General features: G+C 41.7%; 1 protein-coding gene across 1 annotated transcript in view; it reads right to left on the minus strand.

Moving 5' to 3' along the window:
• Nucleotides 1-16,564, minus strand: part of KIAA1109 (KIAA1109 ortholog) — a 211,491-nt gene that overhangs the window by 116,078 nt on the left and 78,849 nt on the right. The window contains exons 23-30 of the mRNA XM_036763063.1: nt 16,228-16,407; nt 14,445-14,573; nt 11,337-11,456; nt 9,106-9,386; nt 8,289-8,539; nt 2,767-3,025; nt 1,698-2,532; nt 604-674 (exon numbers count right to left, since the gene is read on the minus strand). Coding sequence (XP_036618958.1) covers nt 604-674; nt 1,698-2,532; nt 2,767-3,025; nt 8,289-8,539; nt 9,106-9,386; nt 11,337-11,456; nt 14,445-14,573; nt 16,228-16,407 — 2,126 coding nt within the window. The remainder of the gene's footprint in view (nt 1-603; nt 675-1,697; nt 2,533-2,766; nt 3,026-8,288; nt 8,540-9,105; nt 9,387-11,336; nt 11,457-14,444; nt 14,574-16,227; nt 16,408-16,564) is intronic.

Genomic DNA, 16,564 nt, shown 5'->3' on the forward strand with positions numbered 1-16,564 from the left:
ATATATTTTCAGAAGAGCAATGTTTTACTGATTCTAAAACACTACAGAAAGACACTATGGAAGCGCATGAACCTGAGTCTAAAATTCACTTATCTCAAGCAATTAAGTAGATATCAGAATGACCAGGAGCTTTTCGTGAATAGGCCACATCATTAAAAGGCTACAAAGTCAATCACAGACAGTTGGCAGACTGACCATGAAGAGTAAGAAGCAAAACTAGATGAGACAGGAATCCGTCCAAGATACTAGGGACGTCTCATCTTACTACCATCAAATACTAAGTTCACATGCTAAATTGTCTTACATAAAACTTTGTACGAAATCATAAATCATCAAATAAGATGATGTACGCAAACCGTAAAGAGCTATATAACTGTTAGCTAACACTACTGTCTCACAATGTGTGTCATAAAAATTCTGCTAGTAATGCTTTTAGCTTTGGTTGAATAAATACTGTAAGTAAAAGAGGCTGGTGATTCCAACATCGTTTTTCCAGCATCTTCCTGTGCTCTTTAATGGAGTAAATCTAACTGAATTCAGAAAGACATACTTTTGGATAAAACCGAGTCTAAGTTAAAAGGAGGCTAGACCGTTTTTACTCACTTTGAAGTTGTGCCTGTGAGCTGCATGCCTCTGTCTAGTAACGAATTAGCCGTGAGGCCTTGTTTGATGACCTAGAACAGTACAAAACAATCCTTAAAAGTTTATCATGAGATATTCCTTAAAGTCTCTATGACTTTCTTTGTTCTTTATAAGTCATGTAAATGCTGTGAAAGGAGAAGAGCAGACCCTATTGCATCTGAGGTCCCCTGCAGCTACAGAAGAATGATCCCAAGGAAAAGTCTTAGTAATAGATAATATAAAGATGATACATATTTGGCATAAATGCTTTAAATTATCTTTCTCTGGCAAATGCATCTTTTTTCACATTTTATACTTAGGTCAATATTAAAAGCTCTGCATTATCTTAAAACAGAATGCTGTAGTAGAGAACATCCTGGATTTGGAGCCGAGAAGAGCTAGGATTTGAAGCTAGGTCTAAACAATCCCAAAGCGTACATCAAGCTCTGACCTGTAGCATTGCTGCTGTCTGACGTGTAAACGCTCCCACTGAAAAGGTTACAGCTGGCTCCAGTGAGGGGGCTCCAGCATGCCCCTGCTGCTTCTTGTGTGACATTTGGGCAAGTCAATGAACCTAAATGCTGCTCAATTTCCTTACTACCATTAGCCAAATTAAATGATAAAGAAGGTCACTTCTATGAAAATCTACACACAGGGAAACAGTGAAATATATTGGATAGAGAACTGGCCAAGGATTCAAGAAGACCCAGACTCATGGGGCCTGGTCACCCTGGACAAGTCACTTAATTTTGTAGTCTCCCTTTACCCTCGACCCCCAGCTTGTGTTGTTGGGTCATTTTAGCCATCATGTCCAATTCTTTTTGACCTGATTTGAGGTTTTCTTGGCAAAGATACTGCAGTGGTTTGCCCCTTTCTCTCCTCTGACACTGCCCCCATTCTGGTAAGTTGTGTATCAAACAGACATGTCTTAACATCTTTTACTTCTCCACAACTGTATGTTTAAACAGTATTTTTGTCTACAGATATTCTGATATTCAGATATTCAATAAAGAAATCAAGTTGCTGTCACCCTCCTCCCCACCTCTACCCCCACAAATGTCTACACCATGGCATACCTTGAAAGTTGGGACAGAGAGGTTTTCAAAAGAGGAGGAGCTTTCTTCACTGGTTGGCGTATCCAGATCTAAGGGTCGGTGCAATGAGGACTTCGAGGTTCTTTTGTTTGTGGGGTGCTTAACTAACCAATTAATCACCTGGAATTGAGTAAGGTAAGTCTGATAACAGCTCATGACAGGCTGCTGAGCTGTGATCTGCTCCCTCTCAGTTTTCTCTCCTTCCATCATATATAGGTGTTCTCCAAGCTCATCATCACCTCCCAGGGCGGAAACAAAAGAGGCCTGGGAAGGATGAGCTTTGATGGGCAGAGTCTGTGCATCCTGAATGCTTTCTCCATGGCCCGAGAGGGGTCCTTCAACACTGTGGTAGATGGAGCCCCTGCTATAGTCAATCTGCTGCGCCTGCTTTTTCTTTTTTTTCCGCCCAGGATAAGTTCCTGGGCCTTCGTCGCTGCTTATTGGTTCAAATTCTTCAGCTGCAGAAAAATAGGCTTCACTATCAGCCATTGACATGCTGGAATCCATTGAGCGGTACTGATGAAATGAATTTGAGTCTGCTGATGGTGTGTATGGGAAGGAGCCAAAGCTCCTCCTCTGTTTGGGGGAATCGAGCACGTTCTCATCACTCCGGGAGACGTCGCTGCTGAACTGAACCCCAACTGTCACAGGCTGCTTGTCACCATAGAAAGCCGCGGTCAGGCTCTTGGTACTTCCAAGCCGGGTGGAACACACAGACGCTTGTCGCTTTAAGGGGGACCTGAGGGGAGACTGAACTCCAGACTTATCCTGAGTATTTGGAGAAACAGGACTATTTCCTGAAACTTCTGTAGGAACACTAAAACAAAAAACAAAATTGTAATTAGTACCATACTCACATGATGCAATCCAGATGTGGCTTTGACAAATAAAGTAAATGCCCTCATGTGAAAGGGCTTTTACAAGAGAGAAGGCTATTTCTCAGGTGAGACCTGCCCTAACTTGGAGGACAGCTATATTTTAAAAGACCTGCTTCCACCCATCAGTGCTTTAGCAAGCTTCAAAAGGAACCTGTTATCAGGCAAACCCTCACCTTCCTGGGCCATCTTCTCTTTTGGAGGTAAGCAAAGTGTCCTTCTGAACCATGGGCTCCTCCGCGCCAGAGGAAGGACTCTCTTTGTCCCCGGCTAACAAGGGCTGGGCTGCGCTGGAACTGCTGTTCTCCTCAGAGGAAGAGGATGAGCTGTGGGAACGCAGAGGCACTTGAAGGCTCAGGGAGGGAGCTTTCCTCTCTACTTCGATCCCTACAGACTTGCTCTCCCAGTCTTTCCTTTTTGTCCCATTTATTTTACCTAAACAGAAAAAGATTTGTATTTTAAGAGGATTATGTTAATAATTTTAGTATCTTAAAAGTCAAGCTGGTTCCTGCCCTTCACAAATACTTGCTGACTGACTGCCCCCCACCAGTGTTAGAAGAATGATGAGGATCTAGGAGGTTTTTGGACAAATGTGGAGAGCTCCCAACTACAAAGCTACCTCACTGTGACATGTGGGAACTGGAGGGAGGCTAACAGAGGTAGAAGGGTACAGAGCCGAATCTGTCACAAAAGGAAGCCAAACTATCCACGGTGTAGTTGATAGCTGTGGGAGCCCATTTTTTCCTAATTCATATTTTATTATTTGGTAAGAATGATGATGACGATGGCTAACATTTAAGTAGTGCTTATTATGTGCCCAGCACTGTGCTAAGCACTTTACAAATATTATTTCATTGGAGGAAGGTGCTATTCTTTATCTCCATTTTACAGATGAGGAAATGCAGGCAGGCAGTGGTTAAGTGACTCGGCCAGGGTCACACAGCTAGTTAAGTCTCTGAGACTGGATTTGAACTCTGATTTTCCTGACTCCAAGGCTCTCTCTATTCTGCCATCTAGCTGTCCTGGAAATGACAATTTACAGGAAAGCAGTCAACACATACATGCATATATATTAATACTCTGAGACTTCGATTTAAAGATAAACATAGGGGGTAACAGTAAAAAAAGTGTTGGAAAAATATTATTTGGGATTAAGAAGTGAAAGCCACCCAAGGCCTGCTCATTATGGCATTCAGATGCTCCACCACTTCATATCGTGACGATTTCCTTGAAGATAAGTCAGATGGTGCTGTTCGGCAAGCAGTAAACAATGCAGCAAAGGTGAAAATGCCTACATTTTACCGCACAGAAAGGAACTGGTTATTGATCTGGGCTTTATTTATTTCCTTGGTGTGAAGATCGATTAAGCCAGGCCATACTGACTGAAGCCTATACATGTCAGCATTGTGTTCCTTTTATACTTGTACTCTCAGTCTCTAGTGTGGTGCGTCACATACAGCTGGTGCTTAATTAATGCTTGCTGACTGAGACTGCTAAGAGCATTTGCAGATGAAACTGAAAGAAAAGTAACAGATGCAAAGGATGCCTCAGCACAGCACTGTTCTAACAATTCCCATCAGGGCCCACAGAGTGAGGCTCTCTGAATGCTTTCCACTTCAGTCCCCTATGCATTCACATGAGGAAATGGAAAAATCAATTTGAACGACAACGAGGGGAAGAGAGGCCCAAGCCATGGGAGGATGATCAACACCTAACACCCCCGCCTCTACCAATTAAGAGGACCTACTGGTGACAACCTTCTCATGTCTCTGGTCTTCACTTGCATAAACCCTTCAGGAGACACCTAGAGAATACAAGAGTCTTCCCAAAAAACACCTGAGCAGGAAACAGCAAGGCGTTCATGAGAGATGTTCTACAGTTGGGCCCATCTTCACAGTTACACAACTAAGTGGGAATATAAGCCCCTGCTGTGCTGACTTTTTATTATAAAGCACACAGACAATTCGACAAGCATTAATTAAGCACCTACTGCGTGTCTGGGATATATAGGCTTTTATTAAATGTTATCTGACTGTGTGACAGGTGCTAAGTCCCAGCCATACAAAGAAAGGTACAAACCCTAATGTGCTGGGGTCCAGGTGCGCCCACTCTACTGGGGGAGACAACATGCTGACAAGGAAGTAAATACAAGGTATATGCAGGATAAACTGGAGACGGTTTCAGGGAAAGGCACTAGCCTGGCAGGAAGAGAGGGGATCAGGGAGAGGATGGAAATGTCTTCTGGCACAAGGCAGGATTTGGGCTGAGTCTTGAAGGAAGCTAAGAGGCAGACACAAGGAGGGAAGGCATCCCAGGCACGGAAAAGGCAGTTAGGAGATGGAGGACCAAGAGTCCTGTGGGAACGAGACAGCCAGTGCACCTGGAGCCTAGGGTGTAGAGTGGGGAGTAACATGTAAGCCAACTGGGAAGGCAGGAAGAGGCCAGGTGGGGAGAGGGGCTTGAAAGACCAAAGGGTTTTCTAAGTGATGCTGGAGGAAGAAGGAAGCCACTGGAAGTTACTGAGGAGGGGAGCGACATGGTCAGATCTTTGGCAGCTGAGTGGAAGATGGACTAGAGTGGGGAGAGACGTGAAGCCTAAAGAGCCCTTGCAACAGTCCAGGTGTGCAGGGCTAAGGCCCTGCACTACAAGGGTGGCACAGGAGAGAAGGTGAGCTGAGAGACGGCGTGAAGGTGGGCATGATGGGACTGGGCCACAGAGTCATGCCCTGATGGGTTGAGAGTGAGGAGATGAGGACAGCGCCTGGGCTGTGACCCTAGGGAACTTCAGAAGAAGGAAGGGATTGAAAGGAAAGATCGGAACTCTGAGTTTCAGATGTCTATGGGCCATATGGTTCGAGATGGCTAACAGGCTGCTGAAGATGTGAGACTGGGGGTCATGAGAGAGACCAGAGCTCAATAAGCAGGTCACAGGATCATGTGAAGAGAGAGAACTGAAACTCTGGAAAGCAGCCGTAAAGGTTATTTTTCAACCCCTCACGCATACACTGAAATCGTAAGACCTTCTTTTGGGGTAGGTGCTTCCAAATACTCATCATGTGAGTCACAGGAGATTCCTCACTGACACTGAAGATCCCCAGATGCTCCTGCTGTGGATGCAAACACGCTGCCTATCTTACGCCGCCGAATATCACAGAGCCGCCTGAAGGACATCCACAATCACTCAAAAAAAAAAATCAGTGCCAGCCTAACAATCTACAGAAAAACCAATTGTCCGAACAATGTCACACAGGCAAATGGAAAATCCACTGAGTCGAGTTCACCTGTACATGAATCCTGGGCATTAACTGCAGATGTACAACCAGCCAAGGCCAGAACTGAATAGCAGAGAAGATTAAATTTGGAAAATTATACCTCACATTTGATGATCCCAAAGGGCTTCATGAAACAAAAATCTCTTTTTATCATCAATATACTTCTAGCAATGTTATATGGCTACAAACCTTAAAACATGATAACCCCTACAGAATCAAAATTACAGGTGACCAGAGGGCAATAGAAGAACAGATGGTGGGCATAAATGGGCTGCATGATTTTGCTAAGTGTTGATTTGTGTACCAAAAGTGGCATAAAAAGTAACATTCAGGAAATGTATACTTGGAAAAGATGGATTGGTTTCAGATGGGGTTTCAGATGGACAGCCAAGTGCAATGCTTGTACCTCAGGGGAGGGGTACTTAACCTGGGGTTTAAAGACCTCCAAAGACCCCATGGAGAGACTTCAGAGGGCCATGAACTTAGATAAGGAAAAAAGATTATATCTTTATTTCAATGTCCTGCTTCCTTTGTAATCCTGTGCATTTTTAAAATGCATTTAAACCCACTATTTTGAGAAAGCTTCACCAGATTGCTCCAGATACTCCACGAAACAAAACAGACTAAGGGTCCATGACCTACAGGAAGGCCTCCAGAATGTTCAAGGAGATTTATCTACGGAGAATTTAAAGGACATGAACAAGAATCCCACAGGATGCCAAAGTCTGGATGGAGTGTCACGAATCCACAGAAGAACCAAAGGCCCCTTACGAAAACCTTAATTTACTGAATATAAAAATTAGAAAAGTCATAGGGAAAATGAGCCCAACTGCCTTCTGTATCAAGTAACTTGGATTTACTAAGTACTCAGGACATGGAGCCTCTTCTACACTCGCCTTCCAGGCAGAATCAATCATGACTGATAAGAGCACTCTCTTCTGATCCTCAATGGAACAACACGGATAAGAAATGGCTTCCAGTTAAGATGTTACTAACTCTTCAGAATGCCCACCACTACCAGATATATAGTATCTACAGGCACTGGAAGTGGGGACCAATTCTGCCCCCTTCTTTAGGTTTAGGTGGGCCAATTTGGTGTCTGTTTCTATAACTACTTTTGTATGAGGATTTACCTTCATTCTAGCCAACCAACCAACTACAATGACTAGTCGCTTTGACTGCCCTTGGCTCTTGTGCCCACACTCCAAACCCCACCACATGGGCCCTTTTTTGTTTCCTGTACAGCAGCAGCACTCGGCCAACTGTGTGCCAATCATGGTGGGATGCCTTCTTTCCTCCCTTCTGCCAGGCCCATCCTAATCCCCCTGCAGCTCATGTCCCCTCTCCTAGGAGAGGTCTCTGTATATATGGTACATTTACTTCTCTTTGTTCAAACTGTTTCCCTTCAATAGAATGTAAGCTCCTTAAGGTATATAATGAACAATTTTAACACTAGGCAAAAAGGTTAGCTAAAAGCTTGTTTTCACACAAGCCCATTAGAAATTCTCAATTTCTTCTCTTAAGCCAGGCTTGACATTAGAAAGCTCTGCAGAAAGAGAGGAGAACATGTCCAAAAATAGTGGACAATATTTATTAATTGTATTCTTCTGTATAGTCGCACAAATCTAAGAAAAGTAAATGAGATCCTAATTCTCCACTCTTTCTGAAGACCTTCATAGGAAAGGCATTTAGAGACACCTGAACAGTCACCATTGTTATTATTAGCATGATCGATAAGCACTATGGCCAAGATTCGTATAGTTTCGTGCCTTACAATATACTTCCCTCAGTAGAGGAACTGGAGGAGAAAGGTGGTCCTTATACTGTGCCATCCTAAAGTGCCAAGGAAGTTAGGCAACGAGGGATTCTCTTCTAAGAGGCCCAAATTTCTATGGCAGACACTTCCAATCTAACATCTCTGGAATCAATGCTGCAAAATCATTTGGCAACATAAAACCGAACCACAGAGGTTGTGATAATGTGGAGCAAGGTGTATCTGAATTCATTCTCGAAGAAATGATGTGAAAAACTACAATGGCGGATTTACACACACACACACACACACACACACACACACACAAATAGAAGGCATGAAAGCTGTTTTACCTTAAATCATAAATACTCTAAAGTTGTGCCTCAAATCACGTCACAGTTTGATCAAATATTCAGATTGTATCAAAAAAGCACAGCATGCATGTCCCTACAAACTGCAAAGTAAACAAGCACAGAAAGCTTACTTCTGCCCTTCTGTGTCGTGCTTCATTTTGACTTTATTATTTCTCTGTCCTCTTGCCAGCAGAATGAAGCGATTTACCGAACTTGAGCAATAGGGAGGTTTGGACAATGAGATTTCACTCTCAGCTACTGTGAGATATACCTGCACATCACATCAATACTATAAATGAAAGAATAATCCATGCTCTTACTGTCAACAATTTTGGGTATTTCTTTGGTGATGATCCATTCTCCAGGCTGCAGGAGAGACTGCCCGTAACACCTGTCAGACTCCGCACTTGTGCTAGAAAAGGCCGAACTGCTGGAGGGAGTGAGCTCTTCCAGCTTGAAGAAGTCCAGGCCGGTAGCCGTGCCCCCAAAGAACCTGCAGCCTCCTAAACAGCCACACTTGTTCCGGCTCCTTTTATTCTTCACACCATCATCTGGCCACAAAAACCACAGCCTGGGGAGCAAAGACAAATCCCAAGAACATTCACCTACAATCATAAAACACTCATTGTCAACCTTTCTGTGTGGGAAGAGGGAGGGAGAAAAATTTGGATCTCAAAATCTTTCAGAAAACAAATGTTAAAAATTGCCTTTACATGTAATTGGAAAAATAAAATGCTATTAAATTAAAAAAAATAAATTATAGTGTGTGTGTGTGTGTGTGTGTGTGTATGAAAAGGTGGGGGAGAGAGAGAGAGAGAGGTATAGTATTGTAGTATTATATAGTATAGCATTCTATGTAGAGTATACACTTTCAGTTGCTTTTTCCAATAGTGGAAAACAATGAGAACCAAACTGGGCTGCCTGTGATCACACTTATCAATATCAGCTTCATTAACAACTGGCGAGAGGATTCTCCATTCGCACTGCTAATGCTTGCTACAATACTGATTAGAAAAGAAATAATTTAAGCAACAAAACAAAAACCCCAACCATTCTACCCATTTGAACTGTAAACAACAAACATATAAGGGAGCTGTCTACTATGTGAATGTCCTCATTCCCAAAACTTTTCCTCACCTCTTGGTTCTCCTGTCATGAGTTTCTAAGAAATGTCTTTGCACCTCATGTTTGGAATGGTGATCGGCAGCTAGCGCGATGTCCACAGTGACGAGCCCGACATTGATGGATCCCGCCTCGAGCCAATATGCCCTCCGCAGGAGTGCCGGCTGAAGCCCTATTCTACAATTACTCAATTGCTCGATGTACTGTCTCACTTGAAAATCTTGGATTGCAGCACTTATCCCTTCCCCAACTGACTGATTATGGAGATTACAGTTGGCAACGCGTATGGCACCCATCTAAAGAATGCAATGGAAAAGAAAATGAAATAACATCTTAAATCATTATAACCAAAATTGGATAAGTTACAACAGATTAGAGAATAGTGGGTTTGCTTAAAAAACGATCTAGATTTCTCACTTCACCTGAATGAATAAAACTCTCCCTACCCTCTAGGAAATTCATTATAAAGCATGCCTTTTGACTAGCAGAGTCAACCAGTAGCACCACTGACATTTTCCCACATCAAATGTCAAAGCAATGTCTCTCTTGGCTTAGAGACACAGAAATTTTTTCTCTCCGACTCCAATCTGCTCTGTCCATTGCCAGATTATCAAGGCTCGCTCTCCAAAGCAAGTATTTGGAGATCACAGCCACAGATATAGGAAGCACGATAATAATTTTTGGTCAATCCACCTGTGTACATGACAGATCAGAAGCTTGACTATTAAACTGTATGAATCATGGGATGAAACCTAGGAACTGTGTTGTGTGGCTACTGCAAGAGGGCTCAGCTAGGGTATGTCCATTTGAATGGTATCATCCATATCTACTCATCAAACATGGAATAGAATGGGCAACAATCCCAAATAGAGGCCCCTTCTCCACTGCTCTAACAATGTCTGTGGTTCTTCTCCATCCTCCTCTAGTGGCACCTCCTTTAACTAAGGACCCACAACAGGGTAGGCCAGTTTACAACCTGGGAGGAAAGTGAGAGGTGGGTGCTCTCAGTCCATCCCTATATTTTACAAATAAGCAAATGGACGTGCCCAAGGGTCACCCAGGCTAGAAGTGGGAGAAGAGCCAAGATCTGAGGTGAGGTCCTCAGACTCCACATCCAGTCCTCTGGCCACTAGGTCACACTGACTCAGTGGTAACCTCAACCACCATTTATGAATCACCTCCCATGGGAAAAGTCCTGTGTTGGACAGACTGGGAGAGGAGGAAGGTAAGGAAGGCACAGCCCCCGCCCCCAGCGCACAGCCGATCCAGTGTGGGCCTGTCACCACCTATTTTAACCATTTCCTTTTCTCATTCTCTTTTTCCTTGTATCTTGTTACCTTACATATCTTCACTTTGGTTCAGCTGCTTCCTTTGTCCTTATGTGCCATTTTCCTTCTTTTTGTGATTAGTGTTTCCTCCTTCTCCTTTTCACCTATTTTTGGAATTTGCTCTCCCCTGCCCAACTTTATTCTGAGCTTCCTGCCTCTTTTCCCTCTCATTTCTTCAAATCACCTTTCTTACATAAATATTTTTAAAGCATTAAAGTATTATTCAGTGATACGTAATAGTATCTATTGCACATTAGGAAGACACCACTTGTTACAAGCCTAACGGTAACGTTCTGACAGATGTCCACCTGATCATCATTCACCATTCGTGCAGTTACTCAAAATATTGCTCACGCAATTCCTAAGGAAAATAAGGGACTGGGGGTGGGGGGGAGGAAGTTTGGAAAAAAAGAAAGAAAGGTAAAAGAGGAAGGGAGCTCAGAATAAAGTTGGAGACAGAGCAGGGAGAGTAATGCAAAAAACAGCTAAGAAGAATTAAGGGGATAACAAGCACAAAAGGAAAGAATATTAACTGGAAAACAAGGACAAGAGAAGCAATAACACCAAAATAAAAACAAAGACACATGGCAGCAAAAAATAATCTAGCTATAAGAAAAGGAGCGTAAAACATGGAAAGAGAAAAGGAAATGGGGCGTGAGGAAATGGGCAGTGATTTACAATATCGTGTGATAAAAGAAACACTGAAAACTAATTGAGAACAAAGGGAATGTTTGAAAAAATAATTTTAAAAAAGCTCTCTGGTAAAAATCAAGGGCATTTTAAAGAAACATAAGACATATATAAAATTTACTACCAATATGGAAGTTCATTTGAACACAAACAGGAATTGGTTCATTTCTCCATTTCCAGAAATGAAAAGGCCCATCAATCCATAAGGCATGAGACAAAACTGGTTACCCTTATATTGGTAGCACAGCCGTGCTCCACGACATAAAGGTCTGCACCATCTACGGCTAAGCGGGTCATAGTGTACTTCAAGTCATCCGAGGTTGAGCAAGGTCCAGGAACACAACTCATCTAGAGTGACAAAAGATTACCAACAGTCAATATTTGATATATGAAAGGATTTTCCTTATTTAAGAAAAAACCTGAGTAGCTGAATGTGTAAAATCATATTCAGAAGATTATTAAGTTTCATTGTTACAATTCAGGATTTGTGCACAGGATCACAGGACTTAGAACCAGAAAGGGCCTCAAAGACTATCTGGTCAATTCAATAAACATTTATTAAGTGTCTACTATGTGCCAGGAACTGTGTTAAGCACTATTCTAATTCCTTCATTTTACAAGTAAAGAAAATGAAACCCAAGGAAGGGATGTGAATTCTACATAGCAGAGCCAGAATCACTCTTCCTGTCTGCCTCTCAGCTGTCTGTACCCATTCTTTCTAATCAAGGGTTCTCTCCTCGCCTGGAGGCCTGAAACAGAAGCTTTCACAATTTCTCTCTTTCCTTCTTGTCTCTGAAGTAAGCACACAGCTCCCTGGAGCTTTTCTATTGGTTTCTATGGCTAGGCGTGAATAATACTATGGAGTGGATAAAAAGGTTTCTTCCTACCTACTCATCTCCTCACTCTTCCTTCTGCTCTGCCCTCACTTCCAGCCCTTCCTCATATTTCACTTAGATCCTCTACAGCAGGGGCATCAGACTCAAATAGAAATGGATTCCTGCAGCCAAACACTGACTTAGAAAACCACAAATCAACATCATCTATGTTGTATTGTATTTATTTTGTCAAACATTTCACAATTACGAGGCCATGAGCTTGACATTTCTGCTCTAGAAATAAGAATATGAATAGTCTTTGGGTATGGGAAGGCATATTTGGGTGATGAAGTAAAACTTTTCTTTATCTGAGGGAAACACTCCATTAGTGTGACTAAGCAGGAGCTGGCAACTGTAAACGCAAAAAAGTTTATCTTATCTCATGATTGGAACTGAAGAGTTTTAATGAAGTTTAGGGAAAAAAAAATGCTTTGTGATGAAAAGGTTAACAAAGGAGATGCGCACACACACACACACACATACACACACACAACTAAATAAAGGAAATAAGAGGAGTATCAGAATATTATCACTTTGAGAAAGGGATGATTTATTCCAATTTTCATTCATTCATTCGTGTGTGTGTGTGTGTGTGTGTGTGTGTGTGTGTGTGTGTGTGTTATGATAATTAGAGTGGGATTTTTTTGTTTTCTCTTTTAGAATGCTAAGGTAATCGAGTACCTTTGATGAGTCTTGCCTTTCAAATGTAATGGCAAGCAGAGTGGACTTTTTGTTGTCTTTTGTTTCTTTGATTGAATCAAGAGTCTTTGACCTGATTAATGTACAAAAACATTTATAGCAGCTCTTTTTGTGGTGGCAAAAAACTGGAAATCAAGGGGATGCCCATCAATTGGAGAATAGCTGAACAAGTTATGGTATATGAATGTAATGGAATACTATTGTGCTACAAGAAATGGGGAGGATGCGGACTTCACAATAACCTGGAAAGGCCTACATGAACTGATGCTGAGTAAGAGAAGCAGAACCAGGAGAACATTGTACACATCCACAGACACATTGATTCTGTGATGACCAACTTTAATGGACTTGGCTCTCCTCAGCAATGCAAGGCTCAAAGGCAGCTCCAAAGGACTCATGATGGAGAGAGCAAGCTACATCCAAAGAGAGAACTGTGGAGTCTGAACGCAGATTGGGGCAAACTATTTGCTCTCTCTCTTTTTTTTGGTTTTGTTTCTTCTCTCTCATGATTCATTCCATTGGTCATAATTCTCCTTTGCAACTTGACTATTTTGTAAATAAGTTTAATTGAAGGTCTATGGAGAATCTATATGGGACTGAATGCCGTCTTTCAGCGGGGGAGGGAAGGGAAGAAAATTTGAAACTCGAGAACATGTAAAACTAAGTGTTGTAAACTAAAAATAAAAAAATCTAAATGTTAAAAAAAATAAAGCAGGGGTTGTTAACCCTTTTTTGTGGACTCCTCTGAAAAAAAAAAAGAAGAAACAAGAAAGCCTAGCTTACATGCATGGTTATGACACCTGAAGAAGCGTCACATGGTTTTGAATCACGTGGTTGTGACACCCTCTGACCCTGAACAAGGTATATAAGATCTGAGGTCAGTGTTTTGTTCTGGGGCTCTCACTCACAGTAAGAGTGTCATGTGATTTGACCAGATGAGACTCTGGGTAGCTACTGTTAAGAGCCCCCCAGCTTTGAAAACCCAGATGTTGGTGCTTCTCTTTTTGGTAACTATGTGATGTCTTCATTAGACAAAGCCCGTCTGTTGATCTGCTTGTAGTTTCTGTCTGTATTTGCTCTGAAGTTCGGGGTGCTGACTTTTCCCCCTGAACTAAGTGAATGATATATGTATGTTTAATTAAAGTGAGACTGTCAACCCCTTGAAGTTGCTTTCCTTAGAAGAGCAGATCAAAGTACCTGTACTAGCAGCCCTCCTGTGTGCTGGTCTTGTTGGTCTTTCACCCCCACAACAGCTACTAGCAACATTGTTGCTATAATATAATACAGATGTTAATGTTTATATATTTATACCTACATATGTGTTACATGTAATATAAATTACTTTTATTTCATTAATAGGAGAATAGCTATTTTGCAGGGAAAAATTTTTAATTATATTTAACTTATCTTTGCCTCTGTTTCATCCTTCAAATAGGAATAATCTCCTGCCCTACAAGGTCATTGTAAGGATCTAATGAGCTACATAGGTGAAAGGTCAAAAAATACCATACCTATGTACAGCATGCTATTCATACTTTTATAAATTTGCTCTAAGGTTTTTGGATTTTTTTTAAAATTTTATATTCTCAGCATTTAAAAATCATAATATTAAGCTAACGGAAAGTTTTCCAGATTATAAAATAAGAGAGAAAAAAGCTAGATTTTAGATTCTATCTTTTCTGAAAAGGACATTCAACTTAAAGTTAGCCCCATTTAAGAAGCCTATGTATTCACAGCATGACCAGTATAACTAATGAAATACCTTAGATTCACAGAAGCGGCGATCGATTCCATGCTGACATAATATTACAGATTTTGGTCTTTCCAGCTCAAATTCTCGACACACCACATGAAAAACAAATGTCTGTCCCCATTCCAATAGACATGCCAGCTATAGGGCAAACAGTGACAGATTGATAGCACAGTTAGCATTGTAAACAAGGTAACTGAGTTCAAGAGGTTACTAAAAAAGTGAGCATAGCTTGAAATAACAAGAAAAAAGTGTTAGTTCCTTGCCACCAAACAACCTACAACATAATTATTCTTGTGTCTTGAAATCATTTGTTTTGCTTCTTCAGCCTTTCATTTATGAATGACAAAGTGATGTAAAAAAAAAATGAAAAGTATCTTAATTTTAAATGAAACCACTTCAGCAATTTCTAAAGCAATAATTTCTTTTCAAGGTAAAGATCTCCTGCTTGGTAACTGAATTCTTTGAGCTCAAAAGTACCCAGCAGTCTGTACCTCATAACAGGCCAAGTTACCATTTCCTATCTTTCATACAATACCTAATTACCATATTTAAGTAAAACAATGCCCTGACAAGAGGCAATGACGAGAAAATGCTTTTATAATTTAACAGAAGCCTAATTAAACTAATACGAATTCCTTTATTTTGCTTAGTCATCTATGAGCAGTTGTGAATAATGTTGGCTTGATACCCATATGTACTTGAAGGCAATGTGGCCTAGCTGGAAGTGCACTGGTCCTGGAGGCCCAGGATCACAAAACATATCAGAGCTAGAAAGGCATGCACAGGTCATCTAGTGACTGTGGACTGAAGAGAATGCCAGATTGGAAGTCCGAGGTTCCACACACATCTCTTGGCTCTGCTGCATGATACCTGTGTCCCCTAACGTCTGTGGGCCTCAGTTTCCTCACCTTTAAGATGGGGGGCATTGGAGACATGACCCTCTGTCATCTCTCCACCACTCATCTTTAATACTATAATTATATGCTAGAGTGCCAAAAATTATAACTACTTCTTAAGTATTTCACTCCTTTAAAATGCTCACAGAGAAAAATAAACAAGGACAGGACCTGTCCTCAAACAGGTGTTGTGTTCTGCGGCCCTCTTCTTGGGTGTTTTCCTCTAAGACAGGCAGCTAGCTGCCCAGCCCATCCTACACTGAATTCTTTAAAGAAGAGTTATATTAGGAAGGAGCGGTCCATGAAGTGTTGTGGATCATGGCTTAGCAGAGGTGACTTAAAGCTTTAAGAGCTCACAGCCTCTGCTCTCTGGCTCTGCACCCCAGACACATCCACCCAGGAAGTCCAGCTGTCAGAGAGATCCATGCTATGTACCCATACGGGAAAAGCACAAGAAGCGCACAAAGTCTATCTTATCATGGCACTTATGCTTCCATTTCTTTACAATTGTGGAGAAGTACAATTGTGTATGTCTCTATCATCTCAGATTCACACATCAGGTTGATGCCATGAATTTCCTAACAAAGGACATTTCCGATTCCCAACAGCATCAAGTAGAACAATATAACACATCCCTCGTGGCCCGAAAAGGGAAGTCCTTTCTGCCATCTGCTGATCAAGTTCTAAACTGGTTATAACTGGATAAAAGGGACTTAGGGAGTAACCTCACCACTTATCAACAGCCACAGAAAGTCAGTACCTAGGGAATCAATATTTTTTAACAATTGAACAATAGCAGGCTCTTTCCCATTATTCCAGCCATTCTAAGTACTGACTTCAATAAAAGAAAAGGCTGGATTAGGAAATATTAAGACCACCTTGAATACTGAGCATACCTGTGGTGCTGTAACCTTAGCTGTTAGACACCCAGCCTGGATGTCGATTAACCATGCATATTCTAAGGAATCACTTCCCAGAGGGAGACCTTCTGCTGAAAACATGGCATGTGCTCGGAGCTGCAGACCTGACAAGCTGATGTGACCTTCTCTAAGCACTTCATCCACAGGAGGTCGCTGCTGATAACAACAGAGAGATTACAATGAGTACTAAAAGACTGTATGTCATTACACTTTAAAACTATCAAAAGAGATATGCAATAAAATTGTACTTTCTGAAATGGTCCCTGACCCTGAAAGAAGTAGTCAGGATGGTTAGTAACCCCTAAGTACCCAT

Source organism: Trichosurus vulpecula, chromosome 6 (assembly GCF_011100635.1).
Source record: "Trichosurus vulpecula isolate mTriVul1 chromosome 6, mTriVul1.pri, whole genome shotgun sequence".
Lineage (NCBI taxonomy): Eukaryota > Metazoa > Chordata > Mammalia > Diprotodontia > Phalangeridae > Trichosurus > Trichosurus vulpecula.